The 27,745-nt window shown below is 39.3% G+C and overlaps 1 protein-coding gene across 1 annotated transcript in view; it reads right to left on the bottom strand.

Moving 5' to 3' along the window:
- Positions 1-27,745, bottom strand: part of LOC139645471 (unconventional myosin-X-like) — a gene marked incomplete at both ends in the record, with an annotated part of 73,524 nt that overhangs the window by 30,167 nt on the left and 15,612 nt on the right. Inside the window, 15 exons of the mRNA XM_071521191.1 lie at positions 3,828-3,908; positions 4,845-4,953; positions 5,678-5,760; positions 6,645-6,713; positions 7,861-7,953; positions 8,869-8,935; positions 10,771-10,871; positions 13,532-13,678; positions 15,312-15,430; positions 18,283-18,412; positions 19,190-19,293; positions 19,713-19,797; positions 19,947-19,960; positions 20,876-21,000; positions 21,845-21,979. Of these exons, the coding sequence (XP_071377292.1) occupies positions 3,828-3,908; positions 4,845-4,953; positions 5,678-5,760; positions 6,645-6,713; positions 7,861-7,953; positions 8,869-8,935; positions 10,771-10,871; positions 13,532-13,678; positions 15,312-15,430; positions 18,283-18,412; positions 19,190-19,293; positions 19,713-19,797; positions 19,947-19,960; positions 20,876-21,000; positions 21,845-21,979 (1,462 nt within the window). The remainder of the gene's footprint in view (positions 1-3,827; positions 3,909-4,844; positions 4,954-5,677; positions 5,761-6,644; positions 6,714-7,860; positions 7,954-8,868; positions 8,936-10,770; positions 10,872-13,531; positions 13,679-15,311; positions 15,431-18,282; positions 18,413-19,189; positions 19,294-19,712; positions 19,798-19,946; positions 19,961-20,875; positions 21,001-21,844; positions 21,980-27,745) is intronic.

Here is a 27,745-nt window from a genome sequence, read left to right as displayed (position 1 = left end):
CTGACCCCCGTTTCCCCTGGGGGCGAACTCCCCCCCCGCCCCACCCCAAACCCCCCTGAACCCCTCACTACATTAAGCTTCATTCAAAAGTCATCATCGGCCCGTCCTGCTTAACATTCAGTCAGAGGTGGAGTGCAGACGGTCGTGTTTCGCCTCATAAAAACACACGGGCTGTCCAGCTGGCCTCCCACAGGACACTGGAGAGGCCTGTGTGTGTGTGTGTGTGTGTATTGTGTGTATGTGTGCGCACGTGTGTGTAAGTGTGTTTACATAGATAGAAAGAAAGATAGATAGATAGATAGATAGATAGATGCCTAAAAGTATCTATGTATCCATCTATCTATAATGACATATGTAAGTATAATAGCTATACCTATATCTATAACTATATATATCTATATCTATAACTACACCTATATCAATATCTATACCTATATCTATAATTATATCTATATCTATATCTATAATTATATCTGTATCTATATGTATATCTATAACCATACCCATATAGTATATCCATAGTATGCCTTTACAGGCTTTTGAATGATTTGTATAATTTCATTGGTAAATTAGAAACTGGTTTACATTATTATAGATATTGACGAATATGTGCTGTTGTATGGTGCATGTTTTCAAACCAAATAATTAATCACCTCTGTTTGGTTTGAATGTATGAACTGTTAGTCATCTCTTAATTTATATTTAGTAAACAGTTTTCTACGTGGTGATTTCCATTTTAAAGTATTCTAATGGATGGAGTGGAATGAGTAGAGGAAGGAGATACAGGGAAGGGGAGGAGTGGGGGGGTTAAGAGGGCGGGGGGGGGCACGTGTCTGAGACACCAAGTGCTGACAAAAGAAGCCGGTTAAATAGTCACCACCTGCAGCGGGAGGGGTGTGTGTGTGTGTGTGTGTGTGTGTGTGTGTGTGTGTGTATTTTTAGTGTGTAACTGAATCAAAAAATCCCTTTTATCTCTCTCCTTGGCTCTTATTTTGTTTCTTTTCCTAGAAAGCCTTTCTTAAATGCTCATTCTATGGTTAAAGGAATATTTTCAGGACACTGTGACCTCTGACCTTTGACCTCCTTACTACTGGTTCCTTGTAATGTTGGAGATCTAGGAACTGAAGGTTATTCTACTGTTGAGCTCATTGTAAGCCAGTCTGAATGAGAGAATCAACTAAATGCCTAAAATGTAAATGTAATGTGTCTTTTTCACCTCAGTGCACTGCCATCATGTGCTAACATGGAAACATGATTGAAAGAAAATGTTTAAGGTTTCCACAGATTTTCTTAGCATCCACAAGATTTTCTTTAAAGACCTTAATGTTTTTTCTTAGCATATAACACACAAACACAAACACACACACACACACATGTCCAAGGACATGTGGATGCAATCAATACACACACATACATTACAGCCACACACTCAGTAATCCCTGCCACAACCCTCTCCTGCAAAAAAATTTAGACAAACACACAAACACACACACACACACACACACACATACAAATGCAAGCATGCGTGGAAGCAATCAATTCACACACACGCACACACGCCTGACATACCAATGAACACACACAACCCCCCCCCCCCCCCACACACACACACACACACACACTCCCCAGCACACGCCACAGAGAAAGACAGAAGGGCCCTCTGTGTGTGAAACTATGGAAGCAGAACGTCTCAACACTGTCTGTCTGGAGCGGGGCCAAAGACCGAGACCCAACACACAACAGACTGAATGGAAAACACTGAACTCCTCACAGAGCTGCAACACAGGCTTTGCAGTTGCATCACAAATCTCCCGGCAACCTCGCCCGGCTCCATCATGGAGGTCCTGTGGAGAACTGGCTGTGTGGAAATATAAAGTCTAAATATCTAACAGTCAGGCTGGAAACAGAGAGAGATGCCTTTAGCCCTGGTCTCTGCCCCAAAGCACTGTGAGTTGTAGCTTTGAGAAGAGTCAGCTCAGTTGTGCAAGCTTGTTAGCAAGCCTGCTAATTTAGCAAAGTAGCTAATGTTAATGTTACGTAACATGCTAGTTTCTATTAGGTACGTTAGCTAGTGTGCTAATCAGATGTGTTAGAAAGAGTTATATTGGTAACACTTTCTATGAAGCCAGTGTCTATAATACATTAAAATCATACTTATAACACATTATAATGCCAACATAATGCATTATAAGTATAGTTATAATCATGCATCGACAGTTATAATGTTTTATAACATTATAAACACATTACTTACAATCTGTTATAAAGCTTTTTCATTACCACTTAAATGAAAAAGCTTTATAACAGATTATGAGTAATGTTATAAAACACTGTAACTGTCTATACATGATTATAACTATACTTATAATGCATTATGATGGCATTATAATGTGTTATAAGTATGATAAATTTTGGATATCGGCTGGTCAGTGTTGTCCCCTGCTGGCTATGATGGAGATTAAATAAATAAAAAAGGTTAAATAAAAAAAACAACAAAACATAAAGAGCATGCATCATAACTGTTTTAGAGCATTTCAACGTCCATGTTAAACACAGTGTGTGTGTGTGTGTGTGTGTGTGTGTGTGGGGGGGGATTCAGTGTCTTGCTCAAGAACACTTTGACAATGATGGTAATTATTGATATTAATCCTGTGATCTTTTGGTTCCTGGGAGATCAAACCTCCCTGCTGCTGACTGAGAACAAAAAAACCCCTTATCCTCCACAGTCAGCTAATAAACATCTCAATTACTTTCTATGAGACATAAAACAGATTAGCGTGGTCAGATTCTCTCAAAACAAATGATCACTGACACCCGGACTTGGGAACTATCAATGATTATTGACATCAACAATCAATATCAATGATTCGATCGCTGATCTTCTCTCTGCATCGACTTGACTCACTGGGAGTTTGGATTGACGTCGCTAACCAGGTGACAAGGCATCCAGACAGCCATCAATATGGCTCTGATCTAAGAATAGACTCAATTAGTGGATCAATACCTTCGCTAGCCTCGGGTGCTGAGGCTGTTTTAAATCCAGGTTCAAACCTAACCTGCTTATAAAGGCAGTAACTGTTAAGTCCTGATGTATGTGCGACTAAAATACAAGTGAGCTTCAACACACACACACACACACACACACACACACAGTGAGTTTGTCCTGAATTTAGTGGTTGGAAAAGCTTTAATTCACTTGGCACTTCCCATGTATTTAGTGGTTGGAAAAGCATAGACTCCCTTGGGGTCAAAGGGCACCAAAAGGGCCAGATGATTCTCACTTGTCATGTATTTAGTGGCAGGAAAGGCTTTGACTCACTTGGCATTCATCATGTATTTGTATTTTGAGATGATTATTGGTTATGGGCATTCCAAATTGACCGCATTTATACAACTTCATATCCCAAGTGCAATACACAGCAAACAAAAATGGAACATGATATTTAGTAAACATGGTGCAGCTCCAGTCTGAAGCCCCAGTATGGATTGTGAATCCCACCACTCTCGCCTGTATATCATTTGTGTACATTAGCCATGCATTCTCCACTACCCCAGCCGGTTGCCAGGCAACTGGGGGTCAAAGGGCACCCGAAGGGCCAGACGATTCTCATTCCTGTCTGCGGCTGGTTGGTGGGTGGAGTGTTTGATTATTAGACGACAAGTGGATTCACACACATCCTCTCACACTCCAACAGTTTGAGGTCCTGACCTGGTAATGTTGGTTTAAGACAAAACAGTGTGTGTGTGTGTATGTGTGTGAGGCGGGCGAAGCATTTGTGTGTGTGTGTGTGTGTGTGTGTTCATAAATATTGATTTCCAGCCCCTACCTTGTGTGTGTTTGGTTTGATGCATCGAACAAAAAAGGGGTTGGAAGTGCTGAGGGTGGCCATCAGAGAGTGCAAGGAATTCTGCAGAAGCAAAAAGAGAAATGTTAGGTTAGGAATGCTACTATTACTACTACTAGTACTATAGGCCCTTTTCACATCGTCATGGTAACAGCTTCCGCATTGAGAAACAGCTCTGGCCTTCACTGAATCACTCCACAAAATCAACACTGATGAAGTACAAAGACTATTTTTGTTGACTCCTGGATCCAAACTAGAGAAAGGCTACAAGTTATTCGCCTAAAGTTTCCTCTTGGATTATGAAGGCGAGTTTTAGCTTCAGTTTCTCCCAGTCTGCTGTCATCTCTTGGCAGTCGTCACCTCATTTGCATAACGTTATTACATTATGTATCTAGTGCTAGTAACTGTTACAATTTTGCTGTTTTTGTTGTCAATAAGTCACAAAAATAAAGTTATCACAGGAAGTTGTAATGCACCGGTTTCTCAGTATGGAAGTTGTTACCATGACGACGTGAGAAGGGACTATTACTATTAATACTATTGTTAATAATTTAATTGATGATTAATCTCTTGTTACATGCTTTGGCAATATTGTTTGTTTGTGAACTGTCATGCCAATAAAGCACCTTGAACTGAAACTGAAATTGAAATTGAATACTACTGCTGTTACTGCTATTAATACTACTTCTACACTGCAGCTACTGCTATTAGTAGACTACTATTACTGACATTTCTGATGCTACTACTGCTGTTACCACTACTACTACTAATGATAGAAATAAAGATAATAACTGTATTTGTATAGAAAGTTTCCTATCAGGTTTTTCCTATCGTAACAAAGTTACAAAGACCTGATATAACCTAGATGGGAACTACAAATGATCCTATAAAAGCTAATCATGTTATTCAGCAGGAACACTGACAATATCTGAGAAACACTTATAAGTCTGTTAGATATGATATGATATGATGTGATGATATGATGATTTTGTGACTTACCTTAAACTGGGAGCTGACAGTGGGCCGCCTGTGCTTGGAGCTGCTTTTCAGAGTGTCCTGCTTGTTGCGGCTCAGTACGTGCTCAAACAAGTCGTAGACAAAGTCCAACCTGACAAACAGAAGGAGGGAGAGAAAGTTAAGATACACAGATACACAACACTAAAGTCAACACATTAACTGAATTGGCGAGGTAAACAAAACATGGATGCAGTACCAATTAAGTTATAGGTACTGCCACACTGCTTGTTTAATTCCAAAATTCTATTTCTATTCTTATAATTTATTATTGAAAATTTCTAACATATTGAGGATCTAGTCTGAAAAAGTGTTCATCATTTAGAATTTGTTTTTATTTGGTGCTATCAGTCACTCTGTATGGTGGCACTTTTTCAAACAGTATATATTTAGTAGATATTTAAATTTCGAATGAGATATTTTTTGGAAACTGTTTGGAACAGTTTGGAAACTTTTCATCCATAGAAAATGGAGTCAGTTGAAAATAGTTATTCTGAAGTGAGATGCATGAATACAGCAAAAATAGATTCTTCTCTCGAACTCAGCGGGCATAAAGGTAGAGAAGTTGGCTTGTGAGTGAAAGGTTGTCGGTTTGAATCCCTGGACCCACTGGGAAAATCTGGCAAATGAGTCACACCTCAACAACTACCACCTTGATTCCCTTGACTGTGTTTTTTTTTTTACTGGGCTGCTCCCAGTGCCAATGTGTTTAACTGTATAAATATGAAGCAGTGCATTGCTGAAAAAAAAAAAAAAAAAGCATGACTCAGCACAAACCCTTCCCTGGATAAATAAAGGGTTCAAAATGATTCACCCACCTGCTCTCCCTCAGCAGGTTTAGGATGTCGTCTCTGAAAGTGTCTCTGTTCTTCTCCAACATCCCCCTCACGTCATACACCACCTGCAACACACCACAAGGGGGCGTCAGAGGTGTGTAAGTGAGCAGTTAGTGCCATTGTAGTATGAGGATATTGAACAATATACTGTATGAATACAATCCTGCACTCTTCCAATAAGAAAGATATGAAATGATGAATGATGAATGATGAATATTTGTCTTTCATTTGAAGTCTTCTTGTAATTATGCAATAATTAAGTGCACTAGTGTCTATGCTTTTCTATTTTATGTTTCTAATAATAAAATAATAGTACCCTTTTACAGGAACAATGAATGTGCAACAAAAAGATTTATGTACATATTGCAGACCTGGGTGAAATTGTAGTTCCAAGTCATTCTTTGGTGTTTGTTTTAACCTGCACAGAACACCAGTTGGGTGGAGTTTACCAATATCCAAAAACCAAATTGTCTTTCAAATGCTTTCCTGTGATTGCCTAATTGCCTGTGTGACAAGCGCCACCCATCTGGCACCAAAGCAGGATAAAAGAAACCATCAAGAATATTTTCAGATGTTGTTTAACCCAGGTCTCTGTATTCATATCTACAGTGATTATCTTGGTTTTGACTTCTGTGTAGGTGCCGATAAGCATCCATGCTTGCTTTGAAAATAGTTAATTCATTGTAGAAAGAGATCATATATGAGGGAGGAAACAGTATAGGAACATACAAACTTTAAGGTATTAATATAATTGATTTTAGCTAGTTTCAATTCTTTCTGTTTTGATTCGGTAAAGGTAATGTCAGCTTTGTGTTATTAACATGCTGCCATGTCCAAATGACTGTACACATTGTAATCTATACTGTATTATACCCTACTATACTCTATTATACAATACAATATTAAAATATACTATAAAGTCATTAAAGATATCAGGGCCATGCGTTACCTCTCCTGCATAGTGCCTGACTCCGAAGTAGTGCACAGCAACACGTGGTTTCACATAGAAAGGGTTTTTCTGCAGCAGGAGAAAGGAAACAGTATATAACATTTATATTGTCCTTTAATTAAAAACCTCCTCATTGCTTCTCTGTAATATCACCCACTCACTACAAGTCTCACGTCCAACAACAACAAGCTGGCAATCGCAAAGGAAGTCTGATCTGTAATTCATCTGCCGTTGACTTATGTGGGCAGACCTGACAATCTGTTTACTGAAATAATATAAAACTGAGGGAATTATTTGCTTCCATTAGCTGTATTGTACAATAGGAAAAAAGGAGTTTGTGCCTGTAAGAAATTATTCTCTGAGTAATGGGGGAAGCAGAGTCCCATACTTGCACTTTTAACCTCCATTTAGCATTCTGGATGTCTCCACTTTGATATATCAAATAGCCAATTATTCTATCATAATCCTATTTAACAAGGCTGTAAAGCTTGCTAGGAGCGTAGAAGAGAAAATGTTGCCTGAAATATTTACAAGCGCTCATATTTATTTAAATGAAAGCCTTCTTTACAACTAGCAATGACATCAGTGTTTAAATCAAACCAAGCTGTTAGCTTCAGACGCTAACGCCAAGAATTGCAAAGGGCTAATAGCCAAAACTTGCTAACAGGGACCAGTATCCTGTTAGCGGCAGATGCTAAAAACATTAGAAATACATCCGTCTTTTTATATAGCATGCTGTGTGAGATATAAACTGACTGGTTCCTGATTTCGTTAGCAAAATTGTCAGACGATACCGTGCTGGGGGAATAAGCGGATATGGAGTTGTGAAAGTCTTGACCTCTTTGAGACCTTCAGATAAACTAGCTTGCATTTCCAGAAATATGTCATATGTGAAGGAGGCTACTCTCTCCGTGGTTCTGTTTGTCTGCTATGTTAGCTTAGCGCCTAGCTGTGGATAGCGGTGTAAAAGGCTAACAGCTTGAGCTACTGTCTCCCTGTCGTCATGTTACATAGATATTTCATTTCGGTAGATCACTTTCACTTTCCAGCATGCGCACAGGTAGATATTCAGCGCAGTCATCCTGACATTAGCCGCCCCGGGGATCCACTGTCTCACTGGTGTGAATGTGTGGAAGTGTGTCAGTGTGAAGTGGGGTATTGGTGAAAAGGTGAAAAGGTGAAAAGGCTAAATAAACCACAGCGGAGGGAGACGTACTGAGTGCTGACTGTGCAGTTTCTCCAGTAAGGTGGAGTCTGTGGCTTTGGGGAAATGACTCTCCTCGTTCATCAGTGCCAGGAGGCCCAGTTTCTATGGAAACACAGAGGGATCATCATCAACATCATCATCATCATCATGTCTGTTGTTGTTGTCACCATCATCATCATCGCTGTCTTCCTCACCATTGTCATTGCCAATGTCTACATTTTTGTTTTTGCCCAATTTTTAATCTTGCCTTCATATATATTTTATTTTCTTTTATCTTTCTGTTTCACTTGATTTGAACTGCACTAGTTTACTTTTTAAGTCTTTTATCTTGTGGATCTCTTGTCTGTACTTTTGCACTTTTTAATTGTACATTTTTTTTACCTTTACTGTATTTTTTATTACTCTGTAAAGCACTTTGAATTGCCTCAGTGTATGAAATGTCCTATACAAATAAAGCTGCCTTGCCTTGCCTTGCCTATATACAGTATGTTTTACTATTCCTTGTTATTTTTGTAAAGCACTTCGTAAACTATGCTTTTACATAAGTGCTGTATAAAAAGTTTATTATTAGTAATAGTAGCAGTCATAGAAGTAGTACTAGTAATAGTGGTAGTAGTATCACCATTACATCCTCAACATGGTCCATTGTCATCCTCACCATTATTAATACCACCCTCCTCCTCCTCCTCCTCATCATCATTATCATCATCATCATCATAAACATCATCATCTTATTATTTTTAACTGCTAATCAGGTTTTTTCAACTAGTTTCTAGTTGAACAAGAAGTAGGGATCAGGGAGGCATAGCAGTATCGTATCATCAGCATCACCGTCATCATCCTCATCATCCTCATCATCATTAAGTCCCCCACACCGTCATTGCCATCTTTAGCCATCATCAGCATCATCATCATCATCATCACCACCCCACATCCTATCATGTAGAACCTGAAGCAGAACAGTTCTCAAGCTGCAGGAGAACTTCAGATCTCCGTGTAGCTCCCTCGCTCACGTACCTTCTCGATCAGATCCAGACATTCTCCGTTGTCCATCCAGTTGATGTCTTCCCACACCAGGCCTTCCCTGGAGGAAGCAGCCAAACAAACGTTGTGGGTCAGAGACAAACTACAACGGATTGAGTTACGTTTCATTCCAACAGATCAGAAGACGTCCGCCATTTGAAAACGGCTGTGCTGGAATTAAAATAAACATCTGGGGCCGGATTCACAAAACCCTCTTAAGAAAAAAAATCTTCTCAAGTGCCATTTTTTTCTTAACTTTAGTCTTAAGAAAAAAAATAGGAAAAAATGCTATTCTCAAAAACAGTTCTTATATATTTTCTTAACTTTCTTCTTATGCTTCTTCCTCAGAAAAAATATGAATAAATGGTATTCTTGAAATGAAAGTTCTCAAATTTGTTCTTGATTTTTTTCTTAACTTTAAGACGGCCCTTCACCTGTCTTAAAACTCCTACAGTGAAAAGGTAAGCCTCTAATATCATATATTTAAACACATTTTAGACAAGTAGGTTATAGTTCAAAGTCTTCAGGTTCCCCTACACCTAACATTAAGATGAACATTTATTGTAAAGCTTTATTTGGTGTAGGGCCAGGTAGGCCTCTGTCTCATGTCTGTTGAAAATAAGCTGCAAATTTTACAGTTACCAACAGCAACCAATGTTTAAATCTTTGCTCTAGTTGCCCTAAATAGGTTTTTCCCCAGTTGTTTTGTAAATGGAAGCACTTTGGGTTGCCTCCTAGCCTTGTCTCCTAGCCTCCTAGCCTTGTTTCCTAGCCTCAGTGGCAGTAAGCCTAAAGTTTATTAACCAGAATTAATTCAGGCTCTATTTTGAGAAGTTCTTAAGTAGGAAAATTAAAGAAATTCCTAAGAAATGAGACTGTTACTAAGAAAATATTGAGGAATTGCACTTAAGAGCCTTCTTAAGAACTACCTAAAATTTCCTCTTATGTCATTTCTTAAGATCTATCTTAAGAACACATTGGTGAATCCGGCCCCCTGGTTTATTCAAACTGTTTTCAAACATTTTTACCGCTGCCAATGCAGTTGGAAGGAAATTATGTTTTGTCTGTCTGTCTGTTTGTTAGGAAGATAACTCAAAAAGTAATGAATGTATTGAACCAAGGATCAGTTCATTAGATTTTGGGATTACCTCTATTAGATCTGGGATTACCTCTATTAGATCTGGGATTACCTCTATTAGACGATTAGCGTTTTTTAGCCATAACTATTATGTGCTGGTGAGAAAGTCCAACAATCAGGACAAACGATAAACAAACATAAACTGTTATGGAGGCTGCAGCTTTGCAAGTTGGAGAATTGTTCAGCGTTGGCGGAGGTTTGTGCTCTACTGAGTGCCTTCTGGTTGATGATATAATCGGTTATATTTTTTAAATATTGAGCAACATCAGGTAACAATTTTGTGAGACTATACCTGGCTTAGGGAAAGGGTTTAGGCGGATATGAAGTTATGTTTTGTACATGTGAAAACTCAATACTTGGCAGGCTTCCCTCTCCATGGTTCTGTTTTTCCAGCTTCACTAAGCTTTCAAGCCAGTGGATAACAGTGTAAAAGGCTGACAGCTTGAGGTAGACAGCCTCCTGGTGTCATGGTAGTTTTTTGCAGAAAAAGGAGACGTCCACCGATTGAAAACAACGACAACAGTGCTTACAAAATGGCTGCCGGTAGGAAAGTTATCCTCTGTATGGATTACGTTCAAAGTTATTATCTAAATATAGGCTTTTAGTTATGATACAGACACATTTTCGATGAAATAATTGGTTGTATTTTGGAAATACTGAGCAACATCAGATGATAATTTGGTTCCAAAATTAACAGAGTACAGTTTTGAAGTGAAACCCTTCAAATGGAGAACACACAGTCAACAGTCTCCACCTACTTGTTGTATTCAAGTTGCTCCAGGGAGAAAATGTGCTTGTTGAAGTATTCCTGAAGCTTCTCGTTTGCATAGTTGATGTTGAACTGCTCAAAGCGATTGACCTATGGAAAAAAATTAGGCAGATATTAGACACATGTAATGAATCAATGAACTGAACCACATGGAATCCCTGAGGTGTATTTTTCATACTTCATGATTAACAATAAAACAGCATAATTAAAATGCTGCCGACAGAAGTAAAAAAAGAGTCATGATGTCGTTGGATGAAGTGTGTTCGAGTGTTTAGATATTCTGAGCAAAAAATACAGCGCTGGAATTATTGAAATTGTATTATTTTGTAGTTTTTTCAACAATAATCTCATCCTGCTTTTATTCAATATACTAGAGTTTATAACCTCCTCTCCTCCTCTCCTTGTCTCCTCTCCTCCTCTCTCCTTTCCTCTCCTACTCTCTTCTCCTCTCCTTGTCTCCTCTCCTCTCTCCTCTCCTCCCCTCTCCTCTCCTCTCCTCTCTCCTCTCCTCCTCTCTCCTTTCCTCTCATCCTCTCCTCTCCTCTCCTTGTCTCCTCTCCTCTCCTCTCCTCTCCTCTCCTCTCCTCTCCTCTCCTCTCCTCCCCTCCATGGTGGGACACACAAACACACAAACCGCTCTCCAATTATAGTAGTGGGATTGTTTGGTTAATGTGTGGGAGTAAGTTATTAATGTTAATATGTAAATAATATTATGTAAAGTCTCAATTGAACTGAATGTTCACACATGAGAAACCAATATAAAGTATATGGGTCATGAGAACCACCTGACACCCGCAGGGAGAGCTGCCTCATGGGTGACTGCTGGAGCCTGGTAATAAATCCAATCGCAATAATTCTGCTCACATACACAGTTCATTTGTGTTGGATTTGCCACAGGCTCTTGATTCATTTCCAATGGGTGAGGCGACTGCATGCGTAAGTACAAGCAAAATCAAACAACTAAATGATTCACCGCACTACTGCATTGTTTGGATGGGTGTGTGTATGAAGCTTTAGTTTTAAAGAGATATTTCATTCTAGTAGAACATTTTCACTTTTTAGTGTGTGTGTGTGTATCTCTGCTGGAGTTCATGAATGGTTCACTACAGCCTGGTCTGTGTTCCATGCATGAAAAATAAAATAAAAATGTTTTGTCCAGCAGGAAAGGATCAGGTGGAGGAGACACAAGTAGAAGAAACAGGAAGAAGATTTAAAGTAAAAATTGCATGATGGAAAGTAAGCTTATTCAACTCCGACAACCCAGGTTCAATTCCCAACTCATGATAACAAGTTTTCTACTGGGAGGCAAGTTTTAATTTTCAGTGAAAGTTTTTTCTTATTTAACCATGACCAAACCCTGAACCTGATGGGGTAATGTGATGTGAAATGTCAGGTGATGCGTCCAATTCCTGCTGTTGTCACATAATCCTTTCGTGGTTATCTTATCTTATCTTCACATTACTCGTGTCCACAAGAAGTAAATCTGCCTTTCAGAGTTTGTGCTCATTTCACAAGACTGTGATATCTGCTAATACTGGCTGATATGGGGACTTGTAGAGAGACTTCTTTTAGTTAGGTTTAAAGTGGTTAACAGGAAAACTTTTAGTTTAGAATCAGTATTATTACTATTATTCCCTTTTTAATAATAATAATACCTTCTTATCGTATTCCTTTTTATTGTAATACCTTCTCATCTTATATGTTTTTATCTTTTTTTTATATGTGTTTATAGTATATGTAATACCTTCTTATCTTATATGTTCCTATGTTATATGTTTTTGTCATGTATGATCTTTGCCTATTTTTTGCTTTTTTATTTTGAAGCACATTGAGTCTACGCCTGTCGTATGAAATGTGCTATATAAATAAACTTGACTTGACATGTAGTAAACATCACTCACTAACTGTGGCTCTGAAAATCTTCACTTCACTGCAAACAAAGCAGTATCTGGGTCATTTTATTTTATTCTGTGGCCACAGTCGTAGCTGGGGAAAACAAAGCTTGAATGCAGGTGGGGACAGTAAATAAAAGATGTGCAGGCTAGAAAGTGAACATTCTCTTGGTAATTTTCTAAGTACAATATCTCTTTAAAGGAAAAATCCATCCTTGCATTATCGTACACTAATTGAACATCAATTTAAAGACCTTCCTTCGAGCTCACTCGAGCATTTTCTTAAATGAACACACTGTATTTGTACATTATGTTTGTTTGTATGTGTGTATGTATATGTGTTTTTATGTGCATGTATGCATGGATGTTTCTCTTTATTTGCACATTTTTGCTGTTTTATTCTGTTTTTATGTAAAGCACTTTGAACTGCTTTTGTATGAGACGGTGCTATACAAATACATTTGAATTGAATTGAATTGAATCTGTGATGTTCAATTACTTTTATACTTTACTTTCTCTCAACCTGCCTCATCTACTTCTACTTTTACTTAAGTTAGATAATGACCAGCACCCTTTATTCAAAACCCAACATGTCTTGATGCTGCATTGCATTCTGGTCTATCTGCTGCTCCTGCGGGTGGAGAAATTGGTCTCTCTTCTTCTTCTACGATGGATTTCTCCCTGTATGATTGTTGAATGTCTCTTGGTGCAAAATGGCAGCTCTAGAAAGAAGCTCTCACTCTTTGATTCTGAGGGACTGACACCAAAACCTGACGTTTACCGCTGATGTTTTACATCCTGAAACATCTTCTGATATCAATGTTTTATGGCTGAATTTTTCCTTTAATTCAAACGCACCTCAAAATTCTCAAATCCGAAGATGTCCAGGATGCTGATGGATTTGAAGTCTTCCTTGCCCCTGATGCGGTTGTTGAGCTTGCGGATGATCCAGGTGAAACACTGAGAGTAAAGTGCCATGGCCATGGAGTCTCTGGAATCCACCGCCTGAGGAAGAGGAGGAGGAGGAGGAGGAGGAGCGGGGGATTAATATTGAAGCATTGTAGCTAAAACAATACATATTTTCTTATGATGGTGATGTAGCGGTAAATACAAAGGTGGTATAAACAAAAACCAAATGGGATGAAGAAAGAAACATACTAAAGAGGCTCTTCAGATGCAAAAAGGGCTGGTTTATTTACATAGTGCAAAAGTGAAAAGTATTAATTTATGCTTGATTTGTATTATTGTGTCAGTGGGGAAATTGGGGAAATTGGGGAAATTGGGTGTGTGGCAAACCCCACCCATCTGGAACATCTGGCTCCGCCCACTGAGGTTTAACTCAGCTGCTCTGCCTCTGAGAAATGTTTGCAGAACTAAAACTCTGATCCGCTTGTGATTCAGTGTGATGTGAAAGCTACATGGCAGGCCTGTCAGGTTAAAAAAATTGAATAAACAAGGAATTATTTATCTATCTGGGTCACAGTATCATGGTTTCTACTCTGCAGAAGCCTGTCTGGCACCAGCCGTGTTTTGTTTACCTCCTGAACCCCGACGTGATCAGCCGGCCGGTGTTCATCATGAACCCGGTTACCTGCCGGTCCGTGATTAGCTGCTCGCTCAAAGGAAACAGGGGCTGAAGCTGAAGTGAAACCCCTGCAGGCTTCCACAGGCCTCCTCCGACAGCAACAACAAGCAGAGAATAGCCGGAAGACGCAAGGAATGCTTTGTTTTGTTTTTGTTTTGTCCTGCCTACAAAGGACCGACTCAACATACCTAATGCTAAAATTAGCCGAATTGTTTGGGCTAATGTTTGTCAAAGGTGCCTCCAGTCGTCTTAGCTGCTCACCAGTGTGTAGCTAGATGTTAAGATCTTCAAAGGGATTCAAATCCAAAAATGTACTGAAAATGATTTAGAGACTTCTATTGACACATCTACATCTATTTTCTCTTTCTAGAAACTGAAGCTTATTCTACTCTTAGCTAATTGCACTCATTGTAAGTCCAAACGGTCTAAAGTCTAAAGGTCTAAAAAGATATATATATATATACAACCCTAAAAAACCTAAATGTATAACTAAATGTATAACAGCAGAAAATGATCATTAGTGACAACATTCTATAGTTTGAGATCATTTCTTCCTTAACCTCCCTAAGTAAGCTAGTTTGTAATACTAAATAATCTAGTTAGCAGGTATTTTCCTCTTTTTCAGTGCCGTCTGTGTGCTATCCAGCACAGGACTTTTTGATGTACATACATCTCTAATTTTGCAACCATTACTCATAGCCATATAATGAATAAAGTCAGCTAATTTATAAATACTGGTGCTTAAATACCTTCCAATAGAAACCATGAAAAAATGCTCCGAGAACCAAGAGCAGCTAAGCTAATTGATCCCATCAGTGACTTGTAGCTCTTTCATTGTACAGGTTGGTCATGGTTTATCTAGGTCTAGGTTTGTGATTGGATGTTATTCACCTGTTCCAGTGATCTACAGATTATTAACTAGTGTTTACTAACTTGTAAACAGATTCACAGGTCTGTGACTGGCGCTTACTGACCTGTTCCAGTGATCTAGAGGTTATTTACTTGATGTTACTAACCTGTAAACACATCTACAGCTGACTGGTGTTTACTGACCTGTTCCACGGTGAGTGGTGTGCAGATCTCCTCGCCCCTGAGGATCATGGACCGGTGGGTCAGAACCTCGGCCAGCTGATCTGAGTTCAGCCCCAGGAGGTCGGACGTCCGGCCCAGAGCTACATGAGGACGCAAAAACCACACACAGAGTTAGAGAAGGTTTCTGCTTCCATCTACAGTGCCGACAACACACACTAGTTTACAGTAACACAGAGATCAGTTCATTATCGAGCAATGGTGGCATGGAATTCATTCAAGTTTTTTGATTTCAGAAAGTAATACAACATGTTTTAACAAAAAGTTAAGATTGTATTTGTTTACACAAGGAATAGTGTAGAATATTATATGACTTTGTTTTTGAGCTATCCATCCCACTTTTATTTGTGATTTAGTGGATGAATTGCTAAGTGATTTCTTTTTCTCAATTACTCAAGAGATGAAATTATTATATAGAGCTATCGTATGTATTACACAGGCTTTGAGTTGGTGTTTGTTGTTGTGTGTCTTAGTGGTTGTGTTATGTATTGAGTCTTATTGTGAGTATGAATGTTATTGAAGTATTGTTAAAAATGCTAATGGGGACCCCAGGAAGAGTAGCTACTGTTACAATACAGTAGCTAATGGGGATCTAAATAAACAAACAAACAAACAAACACAACACTGCTGAGGTTCCCCTGAGCAAAGACACCTGTCCTCCATGTATGTGTACCAACCACCAACACGCTTCAAAGCTGCATTTAAAAAAAAAACTAGCAGCTGCTTGCAATACAACTGTGGCTATTTGGAACACTGCAGTTTCAAAAGTGCTCCTAATACTTTTTAATATAATCCCAAGAGATTCTCTGATTCCCTTTAGCCATTTTAAAAACAAGATATTAAGTCTTTCTAGAGCCGAATGTAATTGTTTTTACCCTGATGTTGTCTCTGTTTTTTTTGGGTTTTTTTTAGGAGGTCTGTTTTCTGTCTTGTATGTTTCTTAAGCTTTTATTAAAATTAGATTGTTTCATTTCATTTTTCATTTTACTGAATTTTACAGTTTTATTTTATTCATTTTTCAGTTATTAGTTTTGTGAGTTTTTATGTAATTCAGGTCTCTCTTGCAAATGAGATCTTGAACTCAATGGGATTTTACCTGAATAAATAAAGGTTGTCAAAGATGAAACTGCATTTATCCTCTTGTAACGCTTTTTATAATTTTGTTTTTCCCAGATGTTTTTCTTTTTCAGCATCGCCCTGCTTCACATTCACACAGTTCCACACATTCACACTGGGAGCTGCTGCTGGCTGCTGGGAGCTCTGCCTGTGGATCAGCTGGGAGTTAAGTGACCATGATCGCCCTTCCAGTGATCAATAACTGCTGTCGCCACCGCATCATCAGTGACCTTTGACCCTTGAATGTTAAACACATTTGCATGTTCATTATGGCGCTAAAAGTCACCTTGGGGCCAGATGAGACTGTTTACAAAAAGGTCAAGCCTGTCTGCCACCGCAAACAAACACACACACACACACACACACACACACACACACACACACACACACACACACACACATGCAGTCATAACATCCAGGGAGAATGTAATTGATGGCCAACATCCTTCCTCACCCCTCTTCTCCCAGGGGGAGCAGGTGGGTGTTGGGAGGGCTGGGGGGGGGGGGGGGTGGGTGGAGGGGGGTACAGAGTGTCCTTGGTGCTTTAGCTTCCTCACCAAGCTTGTCACTAGTCCCAGTTCTACATGCTGCAATTATTCCAAAATCTCATCTGGCTTCTCTGTTGCCCGGGGCAAGGTGGACACGGTTAATGGAGGCCGACAGTGTCCTTGTGCAAATATAAACTAAAGTGCATGAAGTCGTTCAACCTTTACATACCAGCTCCCCTTCCAAAGTACAAGAACATCATATACTAGATCAGTGATTCTCAACCTTTTTCATATTAAGGACCCCTAATTTAGTCCACATTAGGGCCATGGACCCCCATTTGATGAGATTTTGTCTCTCGGACCCAGATCTGAGAATATTTTTATTGTTAAATATGATTTAGTTCCATCACTATCTGTATTGTAGGTAGAGAGATGACAGTGAAACTATGATCAAAACAGTCATTCTTCTACATTCTCTAATTGTGTTAACTTCTTGTAAATGAAGTAATGGTGAAGTTTAACACTTCATCAATTTGCTGGGGACCCCCTGGAACCCCCTCAAGGACCTTTGGTGGTCCCCGGACCCCACGTTGAGAACCTCTGTACTAGATCATATGCATCATATACCATACTGCACACAAACACACTCATGCCTATGGACAATTGTTTTATTGTTTTTTTTGTTTGTTTTTGGGCTGATTTCATATAATATGTTATTCCTACATCAAGGCAGCTTTTCTCTTTTCGCCTGTGGTGTCCAGTGTCTTGCTCATGGGCACTTCAGCAGGCATGGCCACACTGGGAAGACCTCACTAACCACATCCAGCCAAACAGGAAGACTTAAGTTTGCCCATACCTTAAAATAATACTGAATTATGGGCTGAACGTTCACAGCAAGAATGAAAACCTTGGTGCCATTTTTTAACCAAACACTGGATATTTTGCTTTGGAAAGCCAGTCTTCAAATACAGAATGTGTGAAGTTACCAAAGAAACATTTCAACAGTTACAGAGCTGTAGAAATGTCTTGGCAAGAGCAGTAGACTGAGGTTTCCACAGTCCCTGAGGAGAGTTGGGGAAAGGGAATGGAGAAAGAGAGAGGAAGGAAAGGAAAGAGGGAGAAAGGTAAGAGAGAGAGAGGGGGGATAGGAAAGAGTTAGAAGAGACAGAGGGAAAGGGAGAGAGAAAGAGAGGGGAAATAGGGGGAGTAGAAGGAGCGAGTTGGAGGGATGTGGAGAGATAGAGAGAGAGAGAGAGAGAGAGAGAGAGAGAGAGAGAGAGAGAGAGAGAGAGAGAGAGAGAGAGAGAGGGAGGAGGAGGAGGAGCTCTCACCTGATTTGGAGGAGACCTGCGCTCCTCCGGCTGTCATGAACTCGATGTTCCCGGCGTGGAGGATCCCGGCCAGGAGGCGCAGGATCTCCCCGATGTTCTCCTCTGTGAACTGCATCGTTCGCATGGCATTCTGGGACGGCAAGCACACACACACACACACACACACACACACACACACGCACACACACACACACACACAGGAGAAGCCAATGAAAAAGAGACCTCATGCCTTCATATTGACGCCCCCGGCTGCGTCTGATGGGCTCATGTTGGGTCGGGTTTGTTTGGATTGAAAACATCACTGAAAACTGTTATTTATAATCCATCATCTGCAAATTATTAGTTATTTGGTGTATTTTGGGGGTTTGGGCTAATTTGAAGTTATGCCTCTCACATGGTCTGGGTATGACAGCAATATTTTAACTTTTCAGTCACCCGGGCTCAAATTTTTTAGAGCATACTGTATTTTTAATAATGTTAATGAATTAATGAATGAATGGATGAATGAATGATATCATATTCATATCAGAATATATTTACATACGTATATGACTAAAAACCTTAAAAATGGCTAAAATCTAATATTAAAATGTTTTTGGAATATATTTTAAAATATATGCAAATATTTCATATTTCAGTATGGAGATGAAAAAGTGAAAGAATGGATGAATGAATGATCAAACAAATGGATAAATGCATGATTGAATGGCTGAACAAATAAAATAATGAATGAATTAATGAATGAATGATTGAATGACTGAATGAATGAATGATTGAATGGATGGATGAATGGATGAATGGATGAATGGATGAACGGATGAACGAATGAATGAATGAATGAATGAATGAATGAATGAATGAATGAATGAATGAATGGATGAATGCAGGCCAGTTCTCTCCTGCGTACCAGAACATCCTGGAAGGTCTCCTGGTCGTTGATTGTCTTGTCGGCCACGCAGCCCGACTGTTTCAGGTAGTAGTAGCTGTCAGCATGGCTCAACCCGAAGGCCTCTGAAACACACACACACACACACACACACACACACACACACACACACACACACACTTTCTTGTCAAACTTAATTACTCTGCTGTTTCTGCTTTGGTAATGCTGTTTTACCCTGCTCCTGAATTTTACCCCTTGATCTTGTTTACATTTAATGTTGTTTTTTCCCAAATGACCTTACTTACCATACCTGCTTGTACGCTTATCACTGTTATCATTACTTTATTACCTTTTAATTACCTAATTTTATCGATTTCTGCTGTTGTGATACCCTTTGCTTGTCCGCTATATTGCTAATATTACTGCTTTCTAATTTGTCTCTTGCTTTGAGAAAAGCATGTTCACCAAATAGGCAAATAGAGTTCATTATTATGATTCAGATTTTTAATATATTTATATGATGTTTTGGCCCAGTGTGTCTCACCCTTCTGCTGGGTGTTGGTTCCTTCCAACAGGGCGTAGAAGATGTGATAGTTTCTCTCCCCTGGGTTCTGCCTGACCACCCGGTTCTGTGGGGGAACAGGGAACACGGGTCAATACACATGTCCAGAATCACATGTGCACACACACACACACACACACACACTCACACTCACAACACAAAACCTCACACACACTGATATGCAATAATAAGTTGGGTAGAAGGGAGAAAACTCACCTTTTCTAAGAGGTCTGTGGTCAGAAAAGTGTCAGTCAAGGAACATAACAGATGGTGAGGACTGTGGTCTCTAACATGACCAACAAAATTATTTTGTTGTTGTTATTGTTGTTCTACAGGCAACTGAAACAACTCAACAGATTAAGACTGAGAGAGAAGGAAAGAAAAAAAGAGATGAGAGACAGAGAAGGACAGATAATGGAGGGAAAGAATAAGAACAGCCAAATAATCAGTTTGTCTGGCTAAGAAATGTTAGAAATGTTAGACTGACGCCCAGTGAACAAGACAAGAGACAAGAGAGGAGGAAGCTAATATTATGAAGCCTAGCGCTCCGCTGCTAACTGAAAAAATACAATCTATCCACACTAAGTTATCTAGGTTAGCTAGTTAGCTAGCTAACCTTCAAGTTCAAACTAGCCATACTAGCCTATAGCAGCTATCTAGGTAAGCTAGTTAGCTAGCTGCTGACCTTAAAAAAAATCATGAAAGAAAGAAATCGTTGCCATTTCTATTTATCTTTTGACCAGACTTCCCTCTTTGCCATTCATGTTTAGCTAACTTGTGTTCAGAAAAGCTGTGGCTCTTTGGCTCCGCCCACTGAGGTTTAGCTCAACCAATCAGAGTATTTCTGCCTCCAGAGCAGTTCTGGACACAGAGAGAGAAATATTCATTTTCATGTTGGAGATTCAAAAATTGTCTTTCCCTACAGAGAACAGCCTCATAGTATCCTGAGCTGCATATATCCTCCATCAACAAAGACTCAAAGGCAAAATCATAGGAAAACCTAAACCAATAACAATCAATCACTCTCTAAAACACTCCAGTGACCAACGCTAACAAGTAGCTTTGGCAAACCTTCAAGCACTTCCTGTTTCCTGTATAACGAGCCTGGGCAGGAAGTAGGCAGACTGAGGGGCAGTAAAGGATACAGTCCACGATTTTGCCCCCCTGGATGTTGCCCTTCTGGCAGAAGTGCAGCTGGACAAACTTCCCGAAGCGGCTGGAGTTGTTGTTGTAGACGGTCTTGGCGTTTCCAAAGGCCTCCATGATTGGGCTGTAAGGGCAGTGAGGGGGCGGAGTCACAGTCTGAACCAGCACCAAACAGACTGAGGCTCTTTGGCCGCTCATAGCAGAACCCTAACTAGGACTATATAGAACATTTCGCTTTTGCACAAATAACAGAACAGATCACACATATTTTCAAAATGGGTTCTACACACACTGCAGAAACAGCCATCTTGACAATACTGAGTCTTAAAATCCTATTTTCCTTGAAACAAGTGGAAAAAAATCAAGTGGATGAGATAATTTCAGTTTTTCACCTGTTTCCAGAATCTTCTTGAAGCAAATGTCAAAATCTTGAAACACGGCAGAATAAGGGAGTTTTTTTTTTTTTGCATCAGAAACAAGTGAAATGGCCTCAAACCATTGCCAGATTTTTTCACTTATGTTAAGAAAAGGATTTTTAATTCCAGACAAATGATTTGTTAGGATGGAAATTTCTTGCAGTGTAGAGCACCAAAGGTTTATAAAAACTCTATATAGCATCAGAAAGATTCCCTACTGATACTGCTCCTAATATTCCTAATATTCCTCCTAATATTACTACTAATACTACAACTATTGCTGCTTCTATTATATACTACTATATAGCAATTATCTAAAATAGTTTACAAAATACTTTACAAAAAGGCATCAAAATAAGAATACTAAAATATATGAAAAGTTGATAAAATTGGGAAGTACATTCAAAAGAAAAGTGGTTAATCATCATCATCATTAATCATAAGAAGCAACACAAGTAAGCAGGGCCAAATCAAAATGTTACATAAAAGCAAGCCTATAAAAGTGATTTTAAGCAGTGATGTAATAAGTCCTGGAATGGAGGCTTGTCCTACCTGCTCTCCAGCAGCGCCTCCTCCACGTGGGACGTCCTGTCTCTGGACGACAGCTCCAGGGAGTGCTGGCTCATGGCTGACAGGAACTTCAAGATCAGCTTGGTGCTTTCCGTCTTCCCAGCTCCGCTCTCGCCGCTGCAGGGCCACAAAACACAGGCGGTAAGACTACTAGCATCCAATCTGCTGCAGTGTCCTTGAGCAAGGCACTGAATCCCTACCAGCTCCAGGCCCTGACCTCTGACCTCTGACCCCTGACCTCCCTGTGGAGGGGGGCAAGAGAAAAGAGAATGTCCTTACAGGATATCAATTGATCCCAGTAAGAAGAACATCCTAATTATGTTATTATTATTATTATTATTATCAGTAGTAGTAGTAGTAGTAGTAGTAGTAGTAGTAGTAGTAGTAGTACTGGTTAACAGGGTCACCAGTGTGAGAGTGACTACTCAATACCAAGAAGTAACACCGCTTGATTCTGTGTTTCCTTTAGGGGGTAAAAATATCTTTCTATTTTACTTGATTTGATTCTTTTAATGCAGTGCATTTTGCTTGTTCTTTTATATGAATATATTTCTTTTTCACTTTGTCTTGATGCTTTTAATGTTTTATGTAAAGCACTTTGATTGCCTTGTTGCTGAAATGTGCTATATAAATAAACTTGCCTTGCCTTGCCTTGCCTAGTAGTAGTACTAGTAGTAGAAGTAGTAATAGTGGTAGTAGTTGTAACAGTAGCAGTAAATGCTATAGTAGCAGTAGTAGTAGTAGTAGTTGTAGTAGTAGTAATGAAATTAAATGATAAGCTTTCAAAATCTTTATGGCTTTCCATGTGATGGTATTTATGATGGCTGCTATAGATGATTTGGATTATTGTCGTTTCTGTTTATTTGATTTGATGTGCTTTAAATGTGTCTATACATTCTGTGTTGTACCACAAAGTCTAAGTCTAAGTCTAAGTGTTACAGAGTTAATTCATTTTGGCAACTCACTTATATAATAGTAATAATTTGGCCGGTCATTATCAGCACAGGGTTTGTGGATGGTCTCTTCCTCATCATGTGTCATCAGCTCACAGATCGTCTCCCTACAGCTTCTTTAACTTTTGGTTTGAGCAAAGATGTATAAAGCTTGATTCCATGACCATAGTTCATCAAAACTATGAAAATATGTAGAAGACAAACTTAGGAGTTACAAAGATGTTCATTTTAGACTTGTGTGTGGATGGTGTTTGTATCTGTATAGTGTGTGTGTGTGTGTGTGTGTGTCTAATTGTACACGCCTGTAAGTTGTTTGCACTTGAGTGTGCGCCTGTGGCAGTCTCACCAGTTTAAACATGCGTGTTCAGCACAACAAAATAGGTCACATGTGAATCAAGTGTTGATTGCTGCCTCATGACTGATTGACAAACAGGCTTTTTCATGCATGCCCTGTATACCAGCTAACAGCATCATGGGTATCAGGGCAAATATTCCAGCATTCAGCCACTAGATGGCGCACTGCACAATGCAAACCCGCTGCAGGCTGCCTGTGATCCCTGGGATCTGCTGGCTATTGTCTCTGCAGTGTAATCCAGGATTCAGCAACACAACATGGAGATAAACACGAGGGGAAAACCTTACTTCATTTCCAGGACTAATTACTGGCCCGACTTAAGTAATGCTATATGTGTGACTGATCTGCACAGACTCATGCAGACTTACACAAACTATCATGAAAGCAATGGAGCCGATGTTTTTATACACAATAAAACAGCAGCTGCTTTAGTTTCAGAGCCAGCTGACAGTGTTTCTTCTCAGTGCTATAAAGCCTGGTAGGAACTAATAATGCAATATCTGCCAGATTATGTGATAACTTGTCAAAAAGTAATAAAAATAAATAGTATGACTGGTATCATTACTTCAAAAGGGATGTAACATATTTTTAACTGATGATGCAATAATGATATTGGCTGATAATAATAACAAATCCAGTTATTACATTGCTCTTATTCTTACGAGTTATTACAAATATTAGTCAATATGATTATTACATCAGATAAAAATATTACACCCCATATGAAGTAATAGTATATAATGTAATAATGTGATATTGTTACATTATCCAGCAATTTATTAAATTAACGTGTTTAATTAGACTTCCAACACATACAGAAGGACATTTTATGACATTTTGTTCAGTTATTACATCGTCATTTGCTACAAGCCTGTATAGTAACGCCATATTCCATCCTGGAGGCTTTACTGATAATAAAGTATAGTATCATTCAGAGTTTTGACTATCTTAAACTACAAAACTATAAATTCTACACTAGACAGGCTGACATTTAAAACAGTCACTCTCCCTTCTATAACCGATAACTATGACTTTGCATGTGAAACCACCTGACAGTGTGTAATTGCTGGTGTCCACTCTCTCAACACTGTCATCCCACTGCTGGCTTTGTTTACTTAGTTATTTACTGGATTGCAGACATTTTTCCATTAAAAAATATATATTATCTGAGCTTCACATACAAAGACAGGCACAATGTGACAGCTAAACATGAGTTTGACATGGATTCTGGGGCTGTACAATGTTTGTTTGTACAGCCTGCAGAGGCCTGCATTTTGAGTTATGAAGCATCATGAAATTTCCACACAGCTTGTTTTCTACCTAGATGTCAAGGGCATGAATGACTATACCCACAATTTAGATATAATAAATAAACAAGTAAATTCTGGATTGTATCTTCAAGCCTCAGTATTAAAGGAACAGTAATCAAACCGCAGCAGCAATCAGCCCAAATAGACATTGGCTTTCTTTAAAGGAAAAATGTTCCAACGATCTAAACCATCAGTGGTAAACGTCAGGTTTTAGTGTCAGTCCCTCAGAAAATCAAAGAGCGAGGGCTTCTTTCTAGAGCCGCCATTTTGCACCAAGAGACGTTCAACAATCATACAGGGAGAAATCCATCGTAGAAGAAGAAGAGAGACCAATTTCTCCACCCACAGGAGCAGGAGAGAGACCAGAATGCATTGCAGCTGCAAGACACAAAACAAAACTCTTGCTCTCCTGCTCTTGCTACACTATCACTGTCACTGTCTCCACCTTCACATACTGAATGTTGTTCTCTGGGAATTATCAAAAAGGTATTCTAGGAAATGTAGGAAATCACTAACTTCAGAAGAAGTAGATGAAGCAGGTTGAGGGAAAGTGGGTTCACTAAAAAAGTAAATAACAACAGAGAATAACTCCTGGAATCCACAGAACATCACAGATTTGAGTTTTCCTTTAATGTACCTGTCACTCTAACCAAGAAAACCCTGATGATTTAGATACTGAATATGTAGATATTGGACATATAGTTTGCGATTAAAGGGATTCTGATTCTTACTGAAACAACACATGTATTCAACAAGTGGGTCAGACTACTGTCACAGTGGAAGGAAAGGAAAAAAAACAACTCCTGTTACTCCTTTCCCTAGTTAGTAGTTAAGCGGCGTGGCAGTGCAGTGAGAACCAGGTGACATGTCGTCTCCAAATAAACAAACGGCGCTTTGTCTCAAGTTAGACGTTTATTCAGCCTCCTCTCAGGCTCAGTGTGCAAACCAAGTCAGCTGACTGCAGAAGCAGTCCGGTGGCCAACTGAACCTCACTGAGAGGCTTCAGGACTGTTCTACTGCTTCAGGAGATGAGGTTTTGTTTCATTATCGATCGGTACGACAGAAAATGATGGGAAAAATAGAGAAAGTAGAAAACTGCCAGAGTTATGTTTTAGCAATGTTACTAATTTTTAAGCAGGGTTCTTAAGATATAGCTAATAACATCCTCATATTCTATAATGAGTTTTACTTGTATATACCAGCAATCGTTTTGTTAGAGTAGATGTCAACTAGTACACTTCCCTACTAATTGTACATCTGTAAATACATAGTCGTATCTATTGTATTTCTATTCCATGTACAGTGACACTATTCATATTTGGTACTTTGGTCAAACACTAAATGCAACTTATTACTGAGCCCTTGTAAAAAGTCCCTTGATGACCCACTTAGTCACCACCCTTATTGTATAGCCCATACTGTATATATTTTCAGGAATCTCTTCTTTCTTTCTTCTTTGTCTCTGAGGTTTGATATTTAAATTCTATTTGTAAAGCTTGATTGCTGCTTGTTTGTCTGTCTAAATGCTTGTATACTGCATTGCACCAACCACCAACCACACAGCAGCATCTACAAGGTGTCTGTTATAGTAAAGTTCATTTAAGAGAAAAGTTAATTTTTACAGAAAGGTCCAGCAGGATGATGACAGAAAATTACATTTGTGTCCCTGCAGTATGACAGCAGCATCACAACACTGAATACTGCAGTAGGAGGCACTGTCTCAGAGCCATAATGCCTCTAATCAGCAGGTATATTGATCGAAGAAATTGCCTCGGTGAGTTTCTCAGTAACACCTCTATACCTGATTTTTTACTGGTCTGAAGCGCCTAAGGGCCTTTAAACTCACTGAACACCTAAGTGACCATGTGACCTCTGAATTCAAGTAAGAAAACGACACCAAAACTGCAGTTACACAGTTTACTGTCACAATCTGAACTGCAAAGCGAGACCAGGATGAACGCAGCGAGTTTCAAACACACCGTGACGTCTACAGTTCATTGTGAATCCCTCACACACCTGTCAGTGACATTTAACATGAACCTGGCAACCCACAGCCACACAGTGTGAGGCCGAGACTAGCCAAGTTAATTATCAACCTGGCAACCCTCGCTCAGAAACTAACAACACGAAGAGTGCTAGGTTACCCCCAAAGAGACACATTTTTCACCACAAACACCGACGTTTCACACTACAGGCGTTCTTGGGGATAAAAACATGTTCTGCTGGGCAGCTCCCAGTGAATATGTGAAACTGAATGTGAAGCAGATGCTGGAAAACAGCGTACATGCTCATTCAACCTTTACTGGATGAATAGAGGTTGAAAAATAAAGAACATGGCTGCGCAAGACCCATGCAATGCAAAGTTTAAAAAAAGATACAAGGGCCAATGAACGAAATCATGAGTTTAGTTCTGAAATGAGACATCTACCATTTGATGGACAGCCCAAAACTAAAACAAATTATGGTTCTTCATATTGGACAAGAGGTAGTTTCAGTCTTTGGTTGACAAAATGATAACACTTTGACTGACTGAGTGAGCAGTCCTCTGCTTTGTATCCTTTCTTCACTGAGACAAGATAAGAGAGACAAAGCAGGGAGGTTTGAAATCTGCAGATTTCAACACACAACAGGATCTGATATTAACACCCGCCAGGCGCAAAATACCGGTAAAATTTGTCTTCTGGTGGATAATTCAATCAGGGTGACTGACACACTGACTGGCAACTTTTTCAGACGATAACATTTGAACACCAAAGTCTTTGGTCTTTGCCTGTTCTCAAACTTTGTCCCGGCAGACCACCGTACACGCTCTCTGACCGTGAGCCAATCGAATCAAGGAAAAACAACAGTTCTGTATCAAAGGCTTCTGATTGGCTGCCTGTTACGCTGCTCTACACAAAGAGGTTGCATCTAAACTTCCTGAATGGTTAACTAGCTCAGGATAAATATCAAATCATTCATCTGTTGTCATTTGAATTCTGCTGCACTTCATGATGAATTATGAGTGTGCAGGTTTTAAATTAACATTAAGTGCCTGATTTGACATGAAATAGCATTGAAAACTGATGGGGTGACATATTTCTATGAAAAATGTATATTAACTGTTTTCTCCAGTGAAAAGTATTCTTGGCGGGTATTTTTTATTAGTTTTAGTGAGCCAAAGTTAATTTCAAACACTGATCCTAAGTCAGCAGGAGAACATGTGGGTCCAGAGACAAGGAGCTCAGCCAACACTGTCTCTGGGCTCAGGATCAATATTAAAGAT

This window comes from Centroberyx affinis, unplaced genomic scaffold, assembly GCF_046629955.1.
Source record: "Centroberyx affinis isolate AG114_WGS23_722 - 3 ecotype Tasmania unplaced genomic scaffold, CSIRO-AGI_Caff_v1 ptg000867l_1, whole genome shotgun sequence".
In the NCBI taxonomy this organism is placed as follows: domain Eukaryota; kingdom Metazoa; phylum Chordata; class Actinopteri; order Beryciformes; family Berycidae; genus Centroberyx; species Centroberyx affinis.
Note: the sequence above shows the minus strand (reverse complement) of the source record. Positions and strands in the feature narration are given on the sequence as shown.